The sequence below is a fragment of the Notolabrus celidotus genome, chromosome 6 (genome assembly GCF_009762535.1).
Source record: "Notolabrus celidotus isolate fNotCel1 chromosome 6, fNotCel1.pri, whole genome shotgun sequence".
In the NCBI taxonomy this organism is placed as follows: domain Eukaryota; kingdom Metazoa; phylum Chordata; class Actinopteri; order Labriformes; family Labridae; genus Notolabrus; species Notolabrus celidotus.
Genome location: NC_048277.1, coordinates 7109534 through 7130353, shown reverse-complemented (window position 1 = coordinate 7130353; position 20820 = coordinate 7109534). Strand labels below are relative to the sequence as shown.

At 43.3% G+C, this 20820-nt stretch overlaps 2 protein-coding genes across 2 annotated transcripts in view; one reads left to right on the top strand and one right to left on the bottom strand.

Annotated features, from left to right (window-relative positions):
- The window catches only part of LOC117814159 (cat eye syndrome critical region protein 2), a 56950-nt gene that overhangs the window by 31582 nt on the left and 4548 nt on the right, over positions 1 to 20820 (top strand). The window contains exons 3-18 of the mRNA XM_034685304.1: positions 2018 to 2201; positions 2837 to 2964; positions 3189 to 3272; positions 4971 to 5047; positions 5208 to 5368; positions 12092 to 12184; positions 13370 to 13520; positions 14461 to 14590; positions 14682 to 14719; positions 14812 to 14903; positions 15060 to 15186; positions 15935 to 16314; positions 16457 to 16651; positions 16805 to 17609; positions 18161 to 20165; positions 20627 to 20694. Coding sequence (XP_034541195.1) covers positions 2018 to 2201; positions 2837 to 2964; positions 3189 to 3272; positions 4971 to 5047; positions 5208 to 5368; positions 12092 to 12184; positions 13370 to 13520; positions 14461 to 14590; positions 14682 to 14719; positions 14812 to 14903; positions 15060 to 15186; positions 15935 to 16314; positions 16457 to 16651; positions 16805 to 17609; positions 18161 to 20165; positions 20627 to 20678 — 4702 coding nt within the window. The 3' untranslated portion in view covers positions 20679 to 20694. The remainder of the gene's footprint in view (positions 1 to 2017; positions 2202 to 2836; positions 2965 to 3188; positions 3273 to 4970; positions 5048 to 5207; positions 5369 to 12091; positions 12185 to 13369; positions 13521 to 14460; positions 14591 to 14681; positions 14720 to 14811; positions 14904 to 15059; positions 15187 to 15934; positions 16315 to 16456; positions 16652 to 16804; positions 17610 to 18160; positions 20166 to 20626; positions 20695 to 20820) is intronic.
- Positions 8738 to 20820, bottom strand: part of LOC117814166 (phosphopantothenoylcysteine decarboxylase subunit VHS3-like) — a 24013-nt gene continuing 11930 nt past the window's right edge. The window contains exons 5-6 of the mRNA XM_034685321.1: positions 9308 to 9412; positions 8738 to 9197 (exon numbers count right to left, since the gene is read on the bottom strand). The gene's annotated coding sequence lies outside the window, so the exon portion shown is untranslated. The remainder of the gene's footprint in view (positions 9198 to 9307; positions 9413 to 20820) is intronic.

Here is a 20820-nt window from a genome sequence, read left to right as displayed (position 1 = left end):
ACGTGTTAAACGCTCTGGCGGAGCCGGGGAGACGAGGGAGGGAGGATGTAGGAGAGAACGAGGGACAAGGAGTAGGAGAGGGAAAGGGATGGGGTTGCTAGGAGGAGGGGAGCCTGCAGCTGTGTGAAAAGTGCACGCTGCTCTTTCAAGATAAGCCATTTTTTTTCTGTCCCTCTTTCTCTGCGCTGCTGCATAGATGCTCACCCTTGCCCCAAAGCCCTTGTTCTGTTCATCTGAGTTGGAACTGAAAGGTACAGATTAATCGGCTCGACCTGAACCGGAACCAGCATTTATTTACCCGCTCCGACTCATAGCAGAGATACAACCCCACTCCCATTCAAAGAAACTACTCTGTTTTTGTCCTGCTCCACCTCCTCTGTCTAACTGTGGTAGTTTGAACTCTACTTGTTTTCTAAACTGCACACCACAAAAGGACACTAGCTGATATCCACACATTGCACACAAAATTTGCAATTGAATTGATTGCATCTATCCAAAGTGACAGATTCCAGTGGACCAAAACACCTTCTGTCTGGTTTCTTTCTGATGGTCACAACTGAGAGTTTGCAAACATCTTATTTTAGAAGTCATCCATCGTTATGCACCTTATTACCTCATAACCTAGTGATAATTTGTAACAGCAGTCGGAATCATAGACTGTATAAACGTAGTATCCGTGACGTCACCCATCTGTTTCTGAAGCGCTGTTTTGAGGCCAATCGTGGGTGGGAGCCATATTGCTGCTGTCGAGCTATTGTGAGGTGAAGAGGCGGACTTTGAGCCTCCTAGCCAACAGCTACAGTGTTCCCGCCTGACAATCAAGTCAGCTGTGCCTCTCATTGGAAGACTCGTAATCTCAATATCTTCGAAATTGCCGCGTTACAGAAAGATTCACCCCTGTACAGTGTGTGCAGATTGAGAAATTAGCTATCCAGACTACGCTCGTTTTTTGTACCAGTTATTTCAGCTGTAAAGATCGGCTTTTTTGAATTGGTGTGTATGTGGTTTCCTGTACTTATACAGCCTCAAGCGGATCTTCGATGAATTGCAGTTTTCAGCACTTCCGCATTGGTCTCATATTTTTAGACCGGAGGTTGCTGCTTGGTCAGAACATAAATAAGCTAACATGAATGGATCTAAAAAATTTTAAAGAGGAACCTACGAGACAAGGGAGCTCAGGGACTCCAGAAAGGTCTATGGTTAGTAACTTTGATGGGACAGGGAGACTTTAATTAAGTGACAGGCAGACAGAGGAGAAAGAGAAAGGCAGGATACCAGTGTGTCAGTTCCCCTGGCAGTATAAGCCTATATTAACAAAACTAAGAGCTGGTCCAAGCCCGAACCAGCTCTAACTATAAGCTTTATCAAAAAGAAAGGTTTGAAGCCTACTCTTAAAAGTAGAGAGCGTGTCTGCCTCCCAGACCCTGACTGGTAGATGATTCCAAAGGTTAGGGGCCTGATAACTTAAGGCTCTACCTCCCATACTTCTTTTAGAGACTGCAGGTATTAGAGCAGGCCTGCATACTGGGAGCTGGTTCTCCAGAGGGATGATAGGGCACTATGAAAGCACGAATAAACCATGAAACACATTGCATGTAGTCAACACTTCTGAGTATTGGCACCACCAACCAACCAACCAAACTCACAGAACAACTTTTAAAGCTACAAAATGGACAAAGTGAGGTGTATTAGAGAGTGATTCTGAACCACAGAGGCGAACTGTGCAGACAAAACAGTAGAATAACCCTGCCGTGTGTCACGACATTCAGACAACAACAAAAGACAACTGTGATAGTCTAATAAAACATTCACTGCTTCCTTCACGTATCATACCTGTGATAGCACTAGTTTCAGTGAATTTGCTGTTCTGACTTGTAAAGAAACATCAAGTAGTTATTATGTTTTGGGATTTAATCTGATGTTGTATCTGATCTTATTGGTTGACACCTTGACAAACATTTAGAACCTGCCTCACTCACTCTTCATCCCTCTGCTGTTCTTCCTCTTTGCCCTTTAGACCCCAATCATTTAGCAGCTACCTTGATGACATCATCAGCTACAGGTGGGAACTGGAAGAGGGGAAGCCCAACCCCCTGAGAGAGGGCCCCTTTGAGACCCTCCCTCCTCGCACTCAGGTTGAACTGCTGCACCGGCTGTGTGATTACCGTCTGGATGCTGCTGATGTCTTTGACCTGCTGAAGGTACACATCCCAAAAGATCAGTATTTATAAACTGAACATGTTTGTTTTACTCGTGCAGTCTGATAAAAATGGTTTTATTCTTTTTATTTAGACTCCTCTCCATTAAACCAAAGCTGTAAAATGTAAACACCAGTGAAAATACATTAGTATGATGGTGTCTTAGCTTCCAGCATTTTATTCCATTATTACTTCATGGTTAAAACATGAAACTGGTTGGTGAATATTTAAGTGTCATAAGCTTTTTATTCTTTGAATCATTTAGCACTACAGGAGTGTTTTAATGTGGCCTGAGCAGGATCTGTAAGATTTTCATGTACGTGTCTTTTCTTCTATCAATCTAACTGAATTTAATGTCGCTTTTTATAACACCTTAAAAAAAGAAAACCCATATTTCACCACCACTTTGTCTAGAATTGTCGAACCACTGTGTTTTCTACATGACATAAGATGTTTTTAAATAATTTATCAGCTTGAATTTATGAATGCACTCAGTAAGACACTGAAAAGGCTTCATGATTCACAGCTGTGTAGGTTCATAGGACTGAATGACATCACCCGGTAATGACTGATGATTTAAAAACAGTCCCACACATGGTTGAAGAAATGCTTTTTCCCCACCCACTACCCCCCATCAGGGCCTCGATGCAGACAGCCTGCGGGTGGAACCCCTGGGGCAGGATGGAAATGGAGCCCTCTACTGGTACTTTTACGGCACTCGTATGTACAAAGAAGAGCCGGTCAAGAGGAGAGCAGAGAAGACCAGGTAAGGAATCACAGGGTGTATATGTCCTGTAACTTTCTCTGGAATGAGTGTTGTTTAAAACTGTCATGTTTTCTGTGTTACGACTGCATGAGGTGTGTAATTGCAGGGGTACTTTGACACTAATTTACAGGCCTCTAAAGGGTTAATTATAGAGGTATCACTTTGCTAATTACCTCTGCAAAAAAGCTATAATTTTGAATGGTTCTTCTCTCTTTTTTTTAAAGCGAATCCCCCGAGTTAGCATTTCCAGAGAAGAAGAAGAGAGGAAGACCACCAAAGAAGAGAAAACTAGAGGACCCTCAGCTAAGGTGAGAAAAACATTTTTTGTTTGTTGTCACTGCCAACTGCTTCCTGCATAGATATGTCTGGGTTAAGTTGCGCATGTGTTGCACAGATGTAAACGTGCATTTAACTGTCACAGCAGATGGCATGGCTGTATGCCAAGTGGTTTTGAGTACGGTTACATTAGTGACGGTTTTGGCAATCATCTTAGTATTTATTATTTAATCAAACCTCCATATGAGCAGCAAAACCCATTAAGGTTTCTCTAACCTACAAGGATGTGGAGATAAAGACAAGTGCACAATCAAAACAAACCAACAATTACAACACTCAGAATAAACAATGGCACACTGAGGTAAAGCTGTTTCACATTGTCTGGATTTGGCTTAAAAATGAGTCAAATTTGCTCCTGGTCCTACATGATGTTTTTTCAAGAATCTTTAGATTTGCTGCCTATAAAGTGTAATAGATCATGAGTAAAGTGTCCACATAAAAATAGTTGTACAAGATGAGAGTAAATTCAAACTAACTTATTGTCTGCCAGTTTGAGTCTCCAGAGTTTTGTTAATGTTTTGGTTTTATGATAGGAGTGCAACGGTACACAAAAATGTTTGGTTTGGTACACAATTTTGAGGTTTCGGTTCAGTACATTTGGGGTACGGTAAGGGGAGAAAGAAAAGGTACAAATAAAATGTATTTTTCATTATTAAGAACTTGAAGAACTTTTACACACGGTCTTAAGTGATGCATCACCAGGTCAGGCTTGTAGACCTGCTCTGATTCATTTTATTTTCCTCTTTCTATTTGCATTTTAATTGTAATATAATGTTTTAAAGTATTTTATTAAACAATTATAGATTAAAATATAGAATCATGTAGAATCTTCTCCAAGCACTGAATGCAAGCTGATTTTCCATTTGGTGAGTAAATGTCAGATGTCTATTCGCCACATAAAAGTTAAATATCTGTCCCAGAATAGTCACGTTATAATAAAAACTATGCTTAATTTTTAGCACCCTGTCTGTCCTGCTGCTTCGCTGCCTGTTGGTGCTCCGCAAGGTCGGGTTGACACACAAACACATAAACACAGACAAACACAGGAACGTCGGCGCCACTGTTTACCACTCTGAACGTCCGCTACCCAGCCGCTGAAACCAGGTTTTTGGGATTAAGACTTTATGACGGAGCGACTACCTTGAGGACCATTCTAATTTTGTTTTTTATGAACTCGCAAGAGGCTTGATGTTTATTTTTTACCACAAGATGACGCAATCTACTCAGCACTCAGTGCACTCTCTGCTCCACAACACACACACACACACACACACACACACACACACACACACACACACACACACACACACACACACACACACACACACACACACACACTGACTAACACACACAGACACATACCAATGATCACAGGTAACCAATGTTTGAGTTCACAGCACAAAACTGATCACAGGTAACAGACTCAGTATGTTTTTAGGTGATATGTTGTGAAAGTGACTGCACTGAAACAGTAGCCTACCTGACGGGCTGTACATGCTGTGTGTGTAGTGCTTTCCTGTTTTCAGTCAGTGTGGGGACCTTGGATTTGCACTACGTTTAGGACTTGGCTGTACCGTTACGGTATGCGTCTGAACTGAAATGAAAGGTTTGGTACGAATACATATACTTTTACATCCCTATTTGATAATACGATGTTTTTAACCTTTCAGTGAGGTGGAAACTGAGGTGACTGAGGTGATAGAAGAGGAGACAGAGAATGGGCTTGAAGACCTGCGACCCAGCACAGGTGAGAGGATCCCCCTAACATATGTTTTTGATTTTCTTGTTCAGTGCATCTCAGAGTCAGTGTCTACGTGCTTTATTCAAGTTCCATTCATTTAAATTTCACTCCACATCTTCTCCTTGGAAATATAAAGTCTCTCTTTCTTTCTCTCTGCGTCTGCCAGGCCGTAAGCGAGGCACTTGGTCCCTGGTGTGTGATACAGAGGAACAGTGGGTCAGTCTGGCAGAAAGCATCAAGGACAAAACCTCCCCACAGGACCGCCACCTCCACCGTGTCATCAGCCAGAACTTCCTGCCTGAGATCAGCAGCATGATCGAGCACAAGGTCAGACACGGAAGAGGCACCACAGCTATTAGTCTCAATCAAAGCAGTCCACAGTGCTTTCTGTTAAATAGAGTCTGGGAAGAGTGTGTCTGCTGTTACCTCAAGCCCAGCTCACTAAGTAGCAGACCGCAGTGTGAGCAGGACCTGTTAAAAGTGGAAATTTCTATACTCAACACTGTGTTTTTCTTGCTTTGCGCTCTAATTTAAATGTTACAGTTTTCTCGCTGTTACGTTAGAGATGTCAGCGTCCAAGGAGAGTCTGTTAGTCTGTCATCGTTGTAAATGACACGTGATGCTGATCAGTCAATTAAATCTTTTACTCTGATAAGCATTGAGAGTGTATGCGAGGATACAGATACTTAAAGGAGCCAGTCAAGACAGGAGTAGGACATAAGTGAGTTAGTGAGATGTAAACAAGGTGCGCACTAAAAGGAGAAAGGTACCAGATACCACAGAAAGTTTGAAAAACGCCAATGTCGACTGTGAACAGCATGCTTTAAAATGTGCCTAGTTTTATATCACCATAATGAATAGTCCATTCACTGACTCAGACCCTGCCTTACACAAATCCAGTCCAGATTATTTAAAAATCAGTACAAGGCAAGCTAAAGTCGGTATGAAAGCGGATTATGAGAGTAGAGGAACCAGAAAAGCAGTAAAAGCTATTTTATTGTTAGTTTTGTTGAGATAGTTTGAAAAATGAAAGTGAATTGTCAACAAAGAGGAAGAAAAATAAAGTCTTTTGGTTCTTAACAGTTAAATTGGCTTTAAAATGCTTCACTCAGTACTTTAAGTGTTGGCAGGATTTGACAAAAGCCCATTAAGTGAGATGAACAGAGGAGTTCAGATTTGTGTCTGTGGTAGTTATGACAAATCCTATCCTAGCTTACTGTCAAAGTGAGACACCATTTAGACTTCAGTGGATATATAGTGAAATAGTCAAACTAAGCGTGTCTATAGTAGGCCTAGTGTGAAATGAATTGGTGGGTTTTGTCCTCACAAGCAGGCCTCTGCTCTCCTCGCTTTCCCTGGGCCAGCTGCAGGACAGGAAAGGTGACAGAGAGCCGGTCTGTGCTTGTTCTTAAATCTTCACATCACCTTGGTAAAGAAGTTTGCCCTGGGCCTTTAACTTGAAGCTGACTGCTGAGTGCTACAGTAAGCTTTCTAGTTTGGATGAATGAGGGCAAAAGTCCTGACCTTGGGCTCGGCCGTCCTTTGGGTGAAGCTTGTTTGTCCATCATATCTTTCCTGGAATGTGTTAGATAGCTCAAGGGGAGTTCACAGACATACTGTTTACGCCGTTCACGGCAAGAATGACTCAAAACCAATCCCACCTGCTCAATTTAACCTCCAGCAAAGATGTATAGTTTCCAAGTTTCCATTGGATATTGAATAATGCAGCTGGTGCTCATCCTACCTGTTAGTGAAAAGATCATCGATCACTCCACTGATGTTGACTCCCAGCCTTTCTACATCTGTTACACGCAAATTTCAGAATTCTTTTGCAGGTTTGATGGCGGCAGAGCGGTTAGTCATTTAACTCAGGCAATCATTGGATTTAAAACTCGGCTGTTAGACTCTCACTCATATTACAGTCATCCAAAAAGAATCACCGTTTGTAGTCCAAAGTTAAAAAAGCTCAGAAGAAGGAATGAGTAAGTCAGCATTTTTCAGGGTTTCCTTTAAGTTGCTTTAGTGCTCAACCAAGAAAAGGAGGGCAGCTCAAAGCTTCAAGCAAGTAGTGGAGGAACATTTCAAACCTGCTCAGATACAGGAATCCATAACTCATTTCTTTTTGAATGCAAACAACTGAACAATGATTAATGTCAGTTATTAGTAAAACTGTTTTTAAAGGTGACATATCATGAAAAATTGACTTTTTAATGGTTCTCTACCTGAAATATGTGTCCCTGGCATGTCTACCAACCCCCCGAGAATGAAAAAAATCCATTCTGCCCCTGTTTTGATTTCTCCACCTTTCTGTAAATGTGTGTGAAACGAGCCGTTTCAGACTTCCGTGTTTTTGTTACGTAACAACAATATCCGGTCTGTCACGGAGTCAGAGCTCGGAGCTTGTTCAGCCCATAGACTGTATAAAATAATACTGAATCCCCCCTCCGTTTTTCATTGCCTGCACAAATGTGTGCTAACAAGGAGCTTAGGAGGGAGGCATGCTAGTTGTAGGCTGTCTTCATAAACACAAAGGTCGGTTTTACTCCCCACGTCTGCAGATTTGAAGATCTAGTGGATGATTTTTATTTATCATGGATAAGTGCTAGCGCTAATTAGCATAGCCACATAGCTACATGTTCATAGATGTAGCTGTAGCTGTGTACCAAGACACACGTCTACATACTGACAAATAAAACAACAAGAAACACTAAATCTGTGACCAATCGTTCAGAAAGGTCCTGCTGCAGGCGCCTCTCCGTCAGGATCAGATTCAGAGGGTTGAAGTAACGTGATCTCTGAGCAGCCGTGTATATTCAGCCAACATGTAAACATTAGATCAACGTGCTGGACAGCCGATGCACATCCACTTCCTGAGGAGGCGTGGTCAGAGGGAAAACGGAGTGTTCTGAGGAGGACTGAAGAAGAGGGTTTTTCAGGCAGACCAAAATCTGATTTCAAAGTGTTTTTTTGAGCATAAACTTTAAAGACATGTTTTGGGGACCTCTTAGACCAATATATATTGATGAAAAAAGCGTGATATGTCACCTTTAAAATAGGTAATCAATGAAATAGGTATTAAAGTGATTAAATTGACTGTCATAGCTTAACATATTTGAACTTAATGTTGGGACTGCTCATGATTAAACCACAATTTTTTTTTATTCTTTCTTTATTGAGGGAGAGCAATCACTTTACAGTCAGCATTTATTCTGCAGCAGAATGTAACATGTATAGTAGGCAAAACATACTTGATCCTTCTACAGCAATTTAGCTCTTCAATTGTTGTTTTTTTGGGAACTTAAGACATACAACAGAACATAGGAAGATCACATTTTAAGGGTATAGATGGAAGAGACGGCAAAAATCAAATAAAGAGCAAGCCAAATATAAAATAGAAATGAACCATATCTTCACTCCTTCACTACATTCAGTCAGAGGAAATCTGGCCTCACAGGTTTAACATATTCTGTCCATTGGGACCAGATTCTGTAAAATCTTATCAAACCACAGTTTCATGGTTGTTGCAGTTGGAGCAGTGACAATTAACACCTTGCAAAAGTCTGAGATGATTGTTTATATAAAACAAGTTATCTTATTTATCAAAACCTGCACATTCTCCTTCAGCATGTTTACATTCTACCTACATATTAGCTACTGTCAGACTGACCATGGTGCTGACATAAAGGATGTATTTTAAACTCAGGATAGAGATAATGTAAATTATGTTAAACATGAAGAACAGTGGAAAAGCATAGCACACAGTTTTATGCACTCTAAGATTTTAATTTGTTGTGCTTCACATATTTATTTATATTTAAATGTTCATCACACACCGTATTTTTTCCCATATCATGCAGACGTACTGGTGTGTGCATGGAAGCATGTCAAATACAGAGTGTGCAGCCACTTGAATCCGTCCCCTCATGTGTCTCAGGCTGCTGTCACCAGCCATTTCATGGGGCACTGACAGCAGGCAGGAGCTCACCTTGAGGCAGAGGGGAGCCTCTTGAATGACAGCTCTGCTGTGCTGCAGGATTCTGTCGACCTCTCTAAGTGGTGACACCAGAGGCACTCTATGCTCTGCATGCTGGATGGAGGGGGTGGGTGTAGTGCTGGTGGTAATGTAGGGAGGGACTCTTCAGCCTGGGGATATATGCTTCACGATAAGACAAGGCAGAGATGGAGTGAGGACAGAGGAGTCATGGAGGGCACAGATCATAAAAATCATTTACACCTACATTTTCCTATCCTTTTTTTCCTCCTCACCTGCACACATCAAAATGCTTCATACTGCTGCATTTCCATAAGGACTCCCGTGGTTGTTTTATGGGTGGTCAGGAGCCTGAGTGTGACACCTCTCTGTGCTGTTGGCTGACAGTAATTCACAGTCAGGCTTAGCTGATGAACTCTGACATGAGCCACTGAGGCCGGTCCCTGATCAGAGACAGGCCTTAAGTGATCTGCTCAAAGAGTGATATATTAGCTGCCCACCCTTTCTTTCTTTTTTTTTTTACTGTGCACCTTATCTTGCTCACTGATGTTTCACTGATGTGGATAGTAAACTGAAGGACTGAAAATATGCACATGTTGCAGGATTGGCTGTTTAGTTCTGTTTCACTGTAGCTGAGTTTGAAACAGGACACAGATCTGTACCTTTTATTATTCCCTTAGTTTCTCTACTGGAGCTAATTATAAGATCTTATTAGGGAAGTCATGTGTAAACACAGGGCTTGATTCTTCCTCTAAGCTTGTGTGCAAACTACAGGGGAAGGTGGGGCCTACTCATGTGGCAGAGGACTGAGGGTGTCTTGGGGGATGGGAAGAGCAGAGCCAGTGACCCCTCGACACTCACTGCTCCTCCACCACTCCCCGGGGCCTGTCAGTGAGTTGGCTCGTGTGTGCTTGCCCGTGTGTCTTTCTGTCTTGAAGACTCAATCAGTTATTTGTTGGACACTGACAGGCAGACCTACATGTGTAATTCACAGGGGACAACAGGTATTATCAATGAATAATGTTGATTATTAACACTTCATTTTTTGATCCTGTGCTGCTGTGTAAGAGAGAGAGGAAGGAGGTTACTACCAAAAAAATAAAATCACAATTTCATAGTTTTTGCAACGTGACCATTCGTAATAAACATGAATAAACAAAAGTCATAATTTGTTGCAGTAAATGAAAAATATAGATATTAAGTGAACAATCCCTGCATTCTCACCCAGCATGTGTAAATTTGACGTGTTGGATGGAGCTCTGTGTGTAATGTCTATGCCTTCACACCATTGAAATGCAGTCAGGTGAAGATGAGCTAGCTATCAGCGAGCAATCCTGTACAAATCTAGACACATATTAAATTATAAGGCCTTACATATTATATATTGCTAACTGATCGTTCCTTACATGTCTTACTGTGTAGAGGTGTGGGGATCCACCTATAAAACAATTATAAATTAAATAATGGTGCTGCAAACACGAGCCATATGGGGTATCAACAAGGCTGACCCTCTATTTCTTAACTCTCATGTTCTGAAATTCAAGGACTTATTCATTTACAAAATAATACAAATAATGTTCAAAGGAAAGTCAAACTCACTTCAACACACTGTACAAAAATTATTTTGGATTTGGGAGAGTCGGTATAATTTGAGAGACGTGTAAGTTTACTGTACAAAGAGCTAAAAAAGGTATTAAAAGAAGATGTTTCTGTTGTTGGGGTTACATTGTGGAATGATGCCAGTATAAATTTAAAAACTTGGGATTCACTTTTAGTTTTCAATAAAATGGTTCAACAGGCATTTTTTGAAGGCTTTAAGAGTTCATGATTCACCTATTTGTTAAGTTTAGTTTAGTTTCTTTACACTTGGCGCGCTGGTAGCTTTATTTGACAAAATGTAGGCTAGGCTTAAACAAGCATTATTCTTCTGCCTAGGCCTTTTCAGTCATCACTTGATGCACTACTGGTGCTTTATTGAAAGTGTCTGTACTGTAGAGATTATGGATGTACATTTTAAGTATTCTCCCTCTTCATCTATTTTTCTAAATCAATTATCGAGTAATCAATAAAAAAAAACATTGAGTTTTCTTACGTCAAAAACAAAGCCAAATACGTTGTTTCCCCTAAATTATATTTTCCACACAACACAATGAATATCTGACAGTATTGACACACAACATGTTTAACACTGATTATCAACGATCAGGCTCATAAAAATATTCTCTACAGGTATTGTCTTTTAAAGTGAAGGCTCGGGGCGCTGGTTTGTCTAGCGGTCTAAGCGCCCCACGTACAGAGGCTACAGTCCTCGTCGCAGGGGTTGCCGGTTCGATTCCCGGCTGGTCTACCATTTCCTGCATGTCCTCCCCCGCTCTCTACTCCCCACATTTCCTGTCTCTCTTCAGCTGTCCTATGAAATAAAGGCAAAAAAGGCCAAAAATATAACTTTAAAGTGAAGGCTCATACAACTAACAGAAAAGTACTTTAGACTCAAAGTGTCCAGTTTTCTGCCTACTCGTTCTTATTGAGAAAAATGAGCATGTGTACGTGGTCAGGTGTCAGCCGGGAGCGTAACCAGGTAATAATCAGTCAGGCGGCAGAAAAGCTCAGACAGCTCTGATGTTGCTGGTCTGCAAACAAAGCGTATCAGCAAAAATGTGTGTTTTGAGTAATTTCAGTAACAATCAATTAATCGATACTTGGTTAATTGTTTACATCCCTGGTATAGATTATTGTGTTATGTATGATGACTGAATAAAACACACTACTATTAATACTACCTTCAGATTAATTGGTGTCTACTCTGGGGGAAAACAGTGTCATATTACAAACACAATGAGACAGAAACTGTGAATTATGGCCATTATTCTCTCTTCAATGTTTATTTTTCACACATTTTTAAAGAAACAGAGACATTGTAATGACACACCTCATATTTAACTCATATCATGCAGGTTGAGTGCAAGGTTCTCATTTTGTTTACACTTGGATCATTGATTTTACCTTTAATGTATGTAAGACACAAAGCTGATCAACAACTTTATTTTGTTTTATTTCAGGAGCGGGAGCAGAAACAGAAACTACTGGACCCGACCCCAGTGCGAACATCGCAGCGGTTCTCTGTAAAATTCAACAACCATGAAGAAGACAAGGTGCGTGCTCTCACCTGAGAAAGTTTTCTAATAGTATTTATATAACAAAAAACACTTGTTACAAACTGCAGTCTTTAAATGTTCTGACTGTTTACTTGTTTCTGTTTTGATAATAAGTTGTTTGTTTATGGGTATTTTTTGTTTTGGGTGTACCACTTACACTACCAGTCAAAAGTTTGGAAACACCTTCTCATTCAAGGGTTTGTATTTATTTTAATGATTGTAAACACTGTAGATTGATACTGAAGACATCAAAACTATGAAAGAACATGTATGGAATTATTGAATGAACAAAAAAGTGTTAAACAAAGCAGAATATGTTTTATATTTTAGATTCTGTAAAGTAGCCCCCTTTTTCCTTCATGACAGCTTTGCACACGCTTGGTATTCTCTCAGTCTGCTTCATGAAGTAGTCTCCTGGAATGGTTTCTAATTAACATGAGCCTTGTCAAGAGTTCATTTGTAGAATGACTTGCCTTCTTAACGTGTTTGAGACCATCAGTTGTGTTGTTCAGAGGTAGGGTTAGTACACAATGGATAGCCCTATTGTTGTAAGCCAGATTATTTCATAGTTTTGATGTCTTCAGGATTAATCTACAATGTTGAAAATAATTAAAATAAATAAAAACCATTGAATGAGAAGGTGTGTCCAAACTTTTGACAGGTAGTGTATATTTTTTAATATTATTTAAAAATGTAACCTCTTGCAAGTTAAAACATTTAGCAGAGAATCAGAGCATCTCTAATATTTAAACCATTGAATGAGAAGGTGTGTCCAAACTTTTGACTGGTAGTGAGCTCATAACGAAGCTCCACAGTTATCCCACCTTTGTACTTTGAACACTATGCCATCTGACATTACATTACACTGTTGCAGAAGCACGAGAGGTAAACACACAGCAGGAGCTTCGCACGCACGCACTCACTCACTCACGCACGCACACACACACAAACAAACAAACACACAAACAAACAAACACACTTAGACATTCAAACACTCACGGCTCTGTCCAACCATCACGCCTGAAAATGGCTTCTGTTGCTTCTGTGTATTGTGTTTAGTGTGATATGTCCAAGAATTATAGAGCTGCAGCTTTACGACTGTCAGCTGCCAAATAGTCATTACCAGATGTCCTTCCTCGAGTGCAGAGTCAACTCATGGGGTAATTTGTCTGTAAATCTCAGGATGACATGAATGCCGTAGCTGACGAAGAGAAGAAGAAAGATGATGAGCTGGACAGGCAGGTTCTGCTGGCTGAGCAGCGACGAGAAGAGGAAAGACTTCTGCAAGAGGAACTACAGAGAGAGAAGATGGAGAAGATCAAAGCTGTGGAGGGTAAGACGGATGGTTGTGATGATGGATGAAAACGATTGAAAGACGAACTTTTCTCTTTTTCCAGATTGAAATTTATATTCAGAAAACGCACTTCTAAAGTGCTACTTGTAAATATGCATAACGATTCAACATTAAAAATAGAGTTGAGAGCAAGGAAAGGTTTTAAGGGACTTATTCAGATTCCAACTTTTTGATTCACCAACTTTTCACAGCAGGTGGAAGCTTTCATACTCTTCTCCTAACTCAGGGATGGGAGGAATGGATTGTTATGGGTACCCCATGCACAGAATTTCCTTACCCGTCTGCGGTGCCGTGGTTCGGCTCTTACTGGTTGAAAAGTCTTCAGTAGCAGCCCTGGGAGCCTTGTGATTTATGTATAGTACAGAGGGACTGTGAGAGGGAATGTTCAGGTCCTTTAATCACAGGATCACTCCTCTTTTTCTCCCTCCCTCTGATGTCATCTGTCAAGGGTTAATGAACTGCTGATTGTGCTTCAGTGGAGGAGCCTCATTAATGTATTATAGATGAACAGCAGGACCTGAGCTGCTCTCTGTGTGGATTGCATATGAAGAATCCTCCTTCAGACCTCTTTAATCCACACAGCAGGGGGGCTGGCAGGCCTCTCATGTTGAAAGATAAAGCAGCGATACATGTGCACTCTCCCTGCTCTGTTCTGCTCTTTTGATCAACTGGGCCTAAGGAAAGATAGCTGGCCAATCTTTCTCTTTCTACTTATCTGAGCTGCTGCCTCTAAAGACCAAGGCCTGGTTTTCATTCACTCTCCTGATAGCCTCAATGGGCAACAAGCACAATTTAAACTGTAACTCAAGAGCCTAAAACGAAGCAATTAAAGCATTATTTACCTGCTGCCTCCAGAGACTGGTGTTATTTCAGTGTTGGAGCCTCTAATTAACCCCTTGTTGTCCTGCTTTTCTCTCAGAGCGAGCAAAGAGGAGAAAGATGCGGGAGGAAAAAGCCTGGTTGTTGTCTCAAGGAAAAGACCTGCCACCTGAACTCCTCAATCTGGAGCCCTCTTCCCCTGTGCGCAGAAAATGCAGGAATAAAGAGTTGTAAGAGGCTTTGAACATTTGACTTCAAATCTTTCTCTGTATCTGAACGAGTTACAGTTCAAGTTTTTAACTCTCATATTCATCTTTTCAGCTATGAAATTGATGACGACTACACAGCTCTTTACAAAGGTATGCTTTCTGAGTTATTACTTAAGGGTATTGCTTTCATAAAACTATAAATCTGTTTGTTTTTTATATCTAACACGCGATCTCTTTTACAGTGCTGGAAGCCTTAAAAGCCCATAAAGACGCTTGGCCTTTCTTAGAGCCTGTGGATGACTCCTATGCCCCCAACTACCATGAGCTCATTAAGGTACCAAAGACAGGCAATGATTGCTGGCATGTTATGCAGATTTGTGGTGATTCTTTGATGTTGTGGTTGTGTCAGAGTGGTTTGCATCGTAACAAAAATAGTAAGCCACAAAGATCTTACTTGTGTCATACATTATTGTGCTTTGTATCCCCTCAGACTCCCATGGACCTCTCCACCATTGAAAAGAAGCTCAATGATGGAGACTACGTTGCTAAGGAGGAGTTTGTTGCTGACGTGAAGCTCATGTTTGAGAACTGCATTGAGTACAATGGAGAAGACAGCGGTAAGTGAACACAGAGGCTCACACATTAACCAGTTGCACCTCAAGAATTGTGCCTCCTCCTTTCCTTAGTGAGAATAGTGTCACATTAATTTCAGTTAGTGTATGTAGTAAGAAGGAGGCACATGTATGAATTTTTGGGTGACTGGGAGAGAGCAAAAGAAAGGGGGCCGGACTTGATGCTGTGTAGGGGCCGGGGCCAGGGCAGCCTTGACAGTGATTAATGAGGAGTGATTGAGCTGTGCTCCAGTGCTCAGGGGGATCTGAGCCCTGCAGTGCCAGAGAAACATTCCAGCCCCTAAGCCCCCTGTCTGGAGCCATCCATCCAACTGAATACTCTCCCCAGAGACAGGGGGGTGGAGAGTGGGAAGGGGGCCCAGGGTGCAGCAGGGGGAGGAGGAAGGGAGTAGAGGTGCAGGGGTCGACTTACGCCCTCTGACCTGGTCAGTTGGCCAGCGCTAGGTTGAGAACAGAGCAGCAAGTGTGTTTGTTGTTACATGGCCTCCCTCCTGGTTGTAGTATTGGTGTCTGAATGAATGACTGAGGGACAGAGAGACGTGTCTGTGGGAGTGAGTGGCTGTGTATCTCAAAAGAAGGTGAGGAAGCAGAGAAAAAGCTGTTATTGAAATCTGCAGGAGTGGATGTGCTACAGGTGAATCCAGAAGTTGGAGAGGATGTTTTTTTGTACATCATACATATGTTGTTTTTTTTTTCATATAAGCATAGTTTGTTTATGTGCATCTCTCTCCAGAGTACACTGTTATGGCGGAGTCTCTAGAACGCTGTTTCAGCCGAGCCATATTGAAACACTTTCCATCAGAGGACGGCGACACAGACGAGGAGTTCCACATCGAGAGAGAGGACAAGGAGCGCAAAGACAAAAAGCGCAATCGTGGCAGTAAGTATCCAGGACCTGAGAGTCTGATCAAGGCCACTGAACAAGTCCAACGCAAGAGGAGCTTCCTGGGAGGTAAAGGAAGTACATCTGCAGAGGAAGAGGACAACAAGCCGACACAACTACATCCTCATCCTCACTGGGCCAATCGTCCCCCTCACCCCCACAGCCTCCATCCAGGCCAGCAGCACATGCATGAAGGAGGCATCAGGGGCATGTACCATCCAGGGCAACAGGTATGCCTTGGACTCCTCCTCTTTTTAAAGCTCTTTTGTTTTGCCTAGATTTTATGCCCCTGATTTATCATCAGTATTCAAACAACTATTTGAATAACTTAAAGAAAGGCTAAAAATAGTGATTTCTCTGTGTTCATACCAGCTCCATCGCCTGCCTGGTCACCCTGGTCCTCATGGTCCCCCTGGTCCTCATGGTCCTCATGGTCCTCATGGTCATCATGGTCCTCGCATGTATGCTCAAAGAATGCCAATGGATCCCCGCTTTGCTTACCCAGCTCACATGCCCAGACATGGAGACCCTGGTTTTAACCGTTTGCCACACAACTTTAACATGCAGGTGTGCACTTTTTTAATGATACCTGTCTGATATCAGTTATAATCATGATGATGCTGCAGTCTTTTCAGCAAATCCAACATCTTGTGCTTAATGAAATTTGGCCTGAATAACAGGTTTGTTGATCAAACACATAACTATATTTTTTGTCCCTAGCATCGCTTGGCTGAAGGACATCACATGGGTCCACGGTATCCAGCGGGCCCAGACCCTCACCATCAGCAGCCCCCACACCTGCAGCAGCACCCATACATGGGTCCGACTCATGGACCATCTCTGGGTCCACGTCCTGTGGCCCTCCAGCCTGGACCTCCACCTGAAGCCAGCATGTACCCATCCCACCACCGTCCAGAGGGCCACAACATGCACCCCATGGGCAACAGATTCCCAGGGCCAGAAGGACCTCCTCAGCACAACTACCCAAGCATGAGGCCACCTGGTATGGGACCCTCTAACATGTGGACTGACATGAATCACCAGGAGAGACCCAATGGGATGCGCATGCAAGATCCCAACATAGGGAATCAGCACAACTTTAATTATGGTGGTGTCCCCCCCCCAGTGGGGCACAAACCATGGCTTGAAGCTGCTGGATACCCTCACCCTCCTCCAAATGCCCAGTATCAAATCCCCGCTGCTGTCAGCTCCCCGGGGCCCATGTCCTCTCGTCCCCCTGTTCCCCACCCAGACCCCTCTGGCAGGACACGCTTGGCTTCCATGTTGGAAAGCCCAGAGATGCTGGCCCTGCAGCAGCTGTCGGCCTCTTCTAGACCCCCTGCTGGTACCCCTCATCAGCACATGAGCAACTTTCAGCAGCCCGGGCCCCCATCAGGAATTGGCAGCATCCCAGCTCAGCCCTCTCAGCAGCCTCCCCCTGCCCCTGAGGTTCAGCTGCTGCGTCCTGCTAGAGACAATGGGCCAGACAGCCAATCTTTCCAACGGACAGACATGCACCCCAAAGGTAGACCTGACCTTCTCTCTCAGTTTTAACGCAGCCGTCTGTCTTCTGCATGAAGAAGCCACATCACAGTCTAACCTTTCTCTAGAGAAATGTTCTTACTAGAGTCTCTGTTTTTACTCCCATCCTCGCCAGTCCTCTGTCTGAAATGCATTTTCAAATTTGATTTTAATTAAATTTTCACAGTAAGTGGCGAATCGAATATTCATTAGTTGAGTGAAATGTTTTTTGGTGGCTTTAGGGAACAAAAGAGATGGCATGTCATCAGTAAAGCTTCTCTGGCAAGACTACAAATGTGATTGTTGTTCTGCCATGATGGAGTCAAATCCAACAGGAGTTTTGTGTTATTAAATTGACTTGTTTGGATAAACAGTATAAAATGACACAGGCATTAATTGTTGCCTGTTTAACTTTGCGTAGAAGTGTTCCTAGAACTTAGCATATTGCAGTATCATTAACAAAGACATTGATGTGGTGCAGTCTTTTAATCTTCAATACTAACCTGTCCCATTTTTCTTTAACTCTAACAACATTTCATTGTTTTATGTCAACAGAATCAACATTAAAGAACCCAGTGGCTGCAAACTCAATGTCTGATGAACCATCATCACACAAAATTCCTGTTTCAACTCACCCAGAGCATCCGTCCATCCAGAGCCCAACAGGACACCACTCTGGTCTACCCGAGGACACGCAGAGCTCCTCAGGACACGACTCAGGCAGATCACTGGAGACGCCGCCTGGATCAGAGCTGAGTTCATTAGAGAGCCAAAAACATGACAGAGATGACCAGAGACAATCTGCCAGCCACAGTCCCTCTCATCAAGTTTGTGCCAATACAGTACAGCCCCATGTTAATGCAAGGAGCAACAATTCCACTTGTTCCTCTTCACCCAACCACCCCCAGCAATCACAGAACAGCCCACATCAAACATATCCCAACACAGCACCTCCTCATCAGAGCGTCCTGCTCCAGCATGGCTCAGCATCTCAGAATTCAGCTCAGCAAGTGGCAGAGAACAACTTTCAAAACATGCAGAACACAAATCAGCAAAGTGAGCACCAGCAGAGTGCCCAGACTAACCCCCCTCAGTGTCCCTCTCAGAGCTCCCCGCAGCATATGACCCAGAACACGCAGCAACACAATCCTCTGCCTTCTCCCCAAAACACGTCCCACCAACTTCCCACACAGAACAGCTCCATGCACGGGATGCCTCAAAGTGCCACACAAGAAGCCCATCCTGGACCCCCTCAGCCAGCCCCTCTCACCTCTTTGCCACCCAGTCATCCTACCCCACTATTACCCTCCCAGCCCAGCCCTGCAGACCATGGAGATCAAAGACCCAGTGAGCCTACAAGTAGACCGGGAACAGACAGCACTGCCGCTCCCCCACAGCACACTGTGATGAAACCTGGACCTCAAAATGGTGTTTATAAACAGCCGTCTTTCAGCCCCAGTCACCATCAAACCTCACTGGTGGGGAATAACTTAAGTCTGCAGGTTCAGAGAGGGCAGGCACCCCCTCACTCCCAAGGCCAGGCAAATGGAGCCATGGGTCCATATGGCATGGGAAACTCTCCAAATCCAAACTACAGCCAGACAAACATGAGCAGGCCCATGCCTCCGTCTGCTCGCCACCCTTATCACAATCAGGTCATGAGCCCCCTCCACAATCCTGCTCACCACCCCAACTACCACCAGCAGGGAGCGCCCTCCTTCTCCTACCACTTACCAGGCCAGCAGCACCCTCAGGCCCACCCCAGCATGTACCCCCCTCATCAGTACCAGCAACAGCACTACTACCCACAACCGCATCCCCAGGCTCAGGCCAACAGCAGAGGGAGCTATCCTCCAGAGGAGTGGCTTCACTCTCACTATCAGACCCGTCAAACAGTGCCGTCCAATACCCAGATACCTGCAGCCAGTGCCAGGGGAAATGGTCCGTTTAAAGAGAGCAGTATGTCTCCACTCGGCTCTGAGGGCTCCAGTGGTGCTTCTTTAGTGTCCCCTGGACCTGTGCCTGAAGTAGGGCCTCACCCCGGAATCTCAGGGGAGAGGAAGAGTGCAGGCAGGGAGCAGGCCAGTGGAAGCATCCCAGCAGGTCAGGCTCACACAGAACGGCCTGAAAGTCCTAAAGAAATCCTGGACCTTGACAGCCATAATGCTGCTGCTCGTCGCCGAAGCACCATGCAGCCTCAACATCACCACCACTCTCCAGCCTCTGCTGCACACATGGTGTCTGGTTTCATGTACGACCCTCGTGCCGTGCACCCTGGGATGCAGCAGGGTGGCGTTCCTCCTCCCCACATGATGTCTCAGGCACGGGGAAACGCGAACGGAGCCCCTTACCCCAGCCAGCAATACCAAGATCTCGGACGATATAGCTCTCAAAGACCTCACCCACACCTGATGGAGGCTCTGCAGCGGCCCCAACAGCTGCCCTACTCACCAGGTCAGACACGCATGGCCATGTACAGACACCCTCGGCCTGTGGGGCACTTCCAGGGCATGATGATGCAACAGAGAGGCATCGCACCAGAACACTTCCTACACCCAGGGTACAGTGATTATTCTCTCATGTCTAAGTCCTCTTCTTGAGAAGTAAACTTTACACACATACTTTTCTTTTTGTGAAGTTGTTCTTCATTATGTTAAATATTTACTACCTGTGAAAGTTAGGTTGGCAGTTCCCTCCAAACAAGATTCGCACATGAACAGAAGAGCTGGGACCACAAAAAGCGTTGTGGCAAAAGAAATGGAAACTTTTTTAAACTGACTCTTTTTCTGTGTTTGAATATTAAACGGTATTCTAAACAGAACATTGGGATCTCAGTAAACCAGTGAGCATTCTCTGAAGGTCTACAGGTGGGCTCATCTACAGTATAAGTTCTACGCAGTCTGAATTCGAACACAGAAACAACCATCACATGTTCAGTTTTGTTTGGGGTGAACTGCTCAACAAGCTGAGCTCTGAATGTAAGATGCTAACATTCATTGTTTTGTTACTTTGTGGTCACAGGCAACAGATGATGGCTGCTCCAGGAGGTCCGAGCAATAAACAAGGAGTGTGACGAGTACCTTATTAGTGTGAGTAAAAATAGACGTGACATTTTTAAATGATATATATTTATATATATATATATATATATATATATATATATATATATATATATATATATATATATATATTGTCTCACAGCTTTCATGTTCAAC